We start from the raw sequence: 3,944 nt of genomic DNA, 5'->3' as shown, positions 1-3,944 counted from the left end.
ATGTGTTGTTATACTTACATATCAGAACACAAGTTTTTATTTTATATATGTGTTGTTATACTTACATATCAGAACACAAGTTTTTATTTTATATATGTGTTGTTATACTTACATATCAGAACACAAGTTTTTATTTTATATATGTGTTGTTATACTTACATATCAAAACACAAGTTTTTGTTTTATATATGTGTTGTTATACTTACATATCAGAACACAAGTTTTTATTTTATATATGTGTTGTTATACTTACATATTAGTACACAAGTTTTTGTTTTATATATGTGTTGGTATAATTTGTCTTCGACTCAGATATTGATTGAACTATTAAGCACAATAATTGTTATTTAAATACTTATATGATGCTTCTCTTTAAGTTTTAAATGTATTTATTTTTTGGTCTTAACGCATCATTCTGATAACGTGTCGTTACAGTTGAACTATAATATATACATGGTCATGTTTGCTTGCATCATTTCTCATTACTTTTAGTGTTTGACCTTTTCAACTTTTCAATAATTGATTTTTAATCCTTACAAAGATTTTCATTAAGTTAAATCGATGTCTTTTATCACAAATATTACACAGTAAATTACGTTTCTATGTAACTTAAAGACCTCAACACCGATATGCTAGTAAAACATTGCATGAAATTTATGCCAACCATTCAAGTGCAGGTATTCATTAAATATGAAATACTTATAGGTAATCGGATATCTTTAGAATATTCGGTTAAGCCTTGTTTAATGTACAACCGAGTATTCTCTAAATACTAGAATAAGGCTTATTTTTGTGTTATAAATTGTAGATCATACCATAAAACAAGATTAAAACTTGGGAAAATATTTTTTTATACGGAAATCACATCTCGAATGTATTATCTTTAAAAGTATTTTCCATTCTTGTCGCTATAATTTTCCCATCACGAGAAGTTTCCTTCAAGGAATCGTTAAATAGTAAGACAAAACTCACTTCATAACTCAGTCAGCCACACGAAGCACAGAAAATCTGTGATCATTGTGACTACGAATATAGACTGAATAGTTAAAGTCAAATTACTGATAATTTACGTTGTTCTACTTTATTAAAAATAGAATGAAATTGCCGCCATTTTTATAAGTGATGGCTCAATGAAAGAAGATGCTATTAGTTTTTTGATTACATTTTATAACGTTCTCTCCTGTTTTATTTTTGCAATAAAATGTTTAGTACATCTTACCACTAGCAATAAGTTTATGTTTTCATATTTGAAGTATATGGAAACTCCGAAAGACGGAATAAAACTTTACTTTTAAGCAGAAACGTGATCTTGTAAGCATTTGAGTTCAGAAACTCCAAAGTTATCGTTCTATGCTTTCTTCTTAGGCCGTTATTTCCGGTTGCTGACTTTCAGTTACTCAGAAAACTAATCTTGTTTACGTACTGAAAGTCTACACCTTAAGACTGCTGTTTAACACAATTCCTGTTTCGTTAGATTAATATGAGTATCCAACATGATACCATTTAAAACAAGCAACATATATTTCATTATATTAATATCAGTATTCAACACAATACATTTTAACACAAACAATGTCTGTTTAACTAAATTAATCACCATTAAACACAATACGCTTTATCACAAACAAGATCTGTGTTGCTAAATTAATACGAGTAATGAGTAGACCATGCTGGAATAAAGATAATGTTTAATGAGTAGACGAAACCTCAGAGAGAGAAAGTGGAAGTAAGAGTAAACCATGTTGGAATATTTAATGTGTATTTCAATACTTCAGAGATATAATGGAAGTAATGAGTAGACCATGTTGGAATATTTAATGAGTGTAACGACGCCTCAGAGAGAGAATGGAAGTAATGAGTAAACCATGTTGGAATAAAGATAGTGAAATGTTTAATGAGTAGACGAAACCTCAGAGAGAGAGAAAGTGGAAGTAAGAGTAAACCATGTTGGAATATTTAATGTGTTTAACAATACTTCAGAGAGAGAATGGAAATAATGAGTAGACCGTGTTGGAATACTTAATAAGTATAACAATACTTCAGAGATATAATGGAAATAATGAGTAAACCGTGTTGGAATATTTAATGTGTATAACAACGCCTCAGAGAGAGAGAGAGTGGAAGTAATGAGTAAACCATGTTGGAATATTTAATGTGTATAACATTACTTCAGAGAGATAATGGAAATAATGAGTAGACCGTGTTGGAATATTTAATGTGTATAACAATACTTCAGAGAGATAATGGAAATAATGAGTAGACCGTGTTGGAATACTTAATAAGTATAACAACGCCTCAGAGAGATAATGGAAATAATGAGTAAACCATGTTGGAATATTTAATGAGTGTAACGACGCCTCAGAGAGAGAGAGAGAGAGTGGAAGTAATGAGTAAACCGTGTTGGAATATTTAATGTGTATAACAACGCCTCAGAGAGAGAATGGAAATAATGAGTAGACCATGCTGGAATATTTAATGTGTACAACAACGCCTCAGAGAGAGAGTGGGAGTAATGAGTAGACCATGTTGGAATATTTAATGAGTATAACAACGCCTCAGAGAGAGAGTGGAAATAATAAGTAGACCATGCTGGAATATCTAATGAGTATAACAACGCCTCAGAGAGAGAGAGAGTGGAAGTAATGAGTAAACCATGTTGGAATATTTAATGTGTATAACAACGCCTCAGAGAGAGAATGGAAGTAATGAGTAGACCATGCTGGAATATTTAATGTGTACAACAACGCCTCAGAGAGAGAGTGGGAGTAATGAGTAGACCATGTTGGAATATTTAATGTGTACAACAACGCCTCAGAGAGAGAGAGTGTGGAAATAATGAGTAGACCGTGTTGGAATACTTAATAAGTATAACAACGCCTCAGAGAGAGAGTGGGAGTAATGAGTAGACCATGTTGGAATATTTAATGTGTATAACAACGCCTCAGAGAGAGAATGGAAATAATGAGTAGACCATGTTGGAATATTTAATGTGTACAACAACGCCTCAGAGAAAGAATGGAAATAATGAGTAGACCATGTTGGAATATTTAATGTGTATAACAACGCCTCAGAGAGAGAGAATGGAAATAATGAGTAGACCATGTTGGAATATTTAATGTGTACAACAACGCCTCAGAGAGAGAGTGGAAGTAATGAGTAGACCATGTTGGAATATTTAATGAGTATAACGACGCCCCGGACCTAGAGAAGACAGTATTGAATAGAAAACATTGCAGGAATGACCAGTTAACTAGAATAACATTAACAAGTACTATATATATACTCATTTTTTAACTAATGTTTAACAGTTTGTATCTAGATATGGCCAGGTGGTTAGCTAATGTTAAATTATTATTTTCCTAGGCTTAACAACATTAAATGTTTAACAATATTTAACTAGATATAGCTATATGGTTAGCTAATATTACATTATTATTTTCCTAGATTTAACAACATTAAATGTTAAACAATATTTATCTAAATATTGCCAGGTGGTTAGCTAATATTACATTATTATTTTCCTAGACTTAACAACATTAAATGTTAAACAATATTTATCTAAATATTGCCAGGTGGTTAGCTAATATTGCATTATTATTTTCCTAGGCTTAACTACATTAAACGTTAAACAATATCTATCTACATATTGCCACGTGGTTAGCTAATATTACATTATCATTTTCCTAGGCTTAACTACATTAAATGTTAAACAATATTTATCTAAATATTGCCACGTGGTTAGCTAATATTACATTATTATTTTCCTAGATTTAACATAAATGTTAAACAATATTTATCTACTTATTGCCAGGTGGTTAGCTAATATTACATTATTATTTTCCTAGGCTTAACTACATTAAATGTTAAACAATATTTATCTAAATATTGCCACGTGGTTAGCTAATATTACATTATTATTTTCCTAGATTTAACATAAATGTTAA

General features: G+C 30.6%; 1 protein-coding gene across 1 annotated transcript in view; it reads left to right on the top strand.

Annotated features, from left to right (window-relative positions):
• LOC106474551 (gamma-aminobutyric acid receptor subunit beta-like) overlaps positions 1-3,944 on the top strand; it is a gene marked incomplete at its 5' end in the record, with an annotated part of 36,595 nt that overhangs the window by 22,856 nt on the left and 9,795 nt on the right. The window contains one exon of the mRNA XM_022402873.1: positions 616-677. Coding sequence (XP_022258581.1) covers positions 616-677 — 62 coding nt within the window. The remainder of the gene's footprint in view (positions 1-615; positions 678-3,944) is intronic.

Source organism: Limulus polyphemus, unplaced genomic scaffold (genome assembly GCF_000517525.1).
Source record: "Limulus polyphemus unplaced genomic scaffold, Limulus_polyphemus-2.1.2 Scaffold7347, whole genome shotgun sequence".
Classification (NCBI taxonomy): domain Eukaryota; kingdom Metazoa; phylum Arthropoda; class Merostomata; order Xiphosura; family Limulidae; genus Limulus; species Limulus polyphemus.
This window is presented reverse-complemented; position numbering and strand designations above follow the sequence as displayed.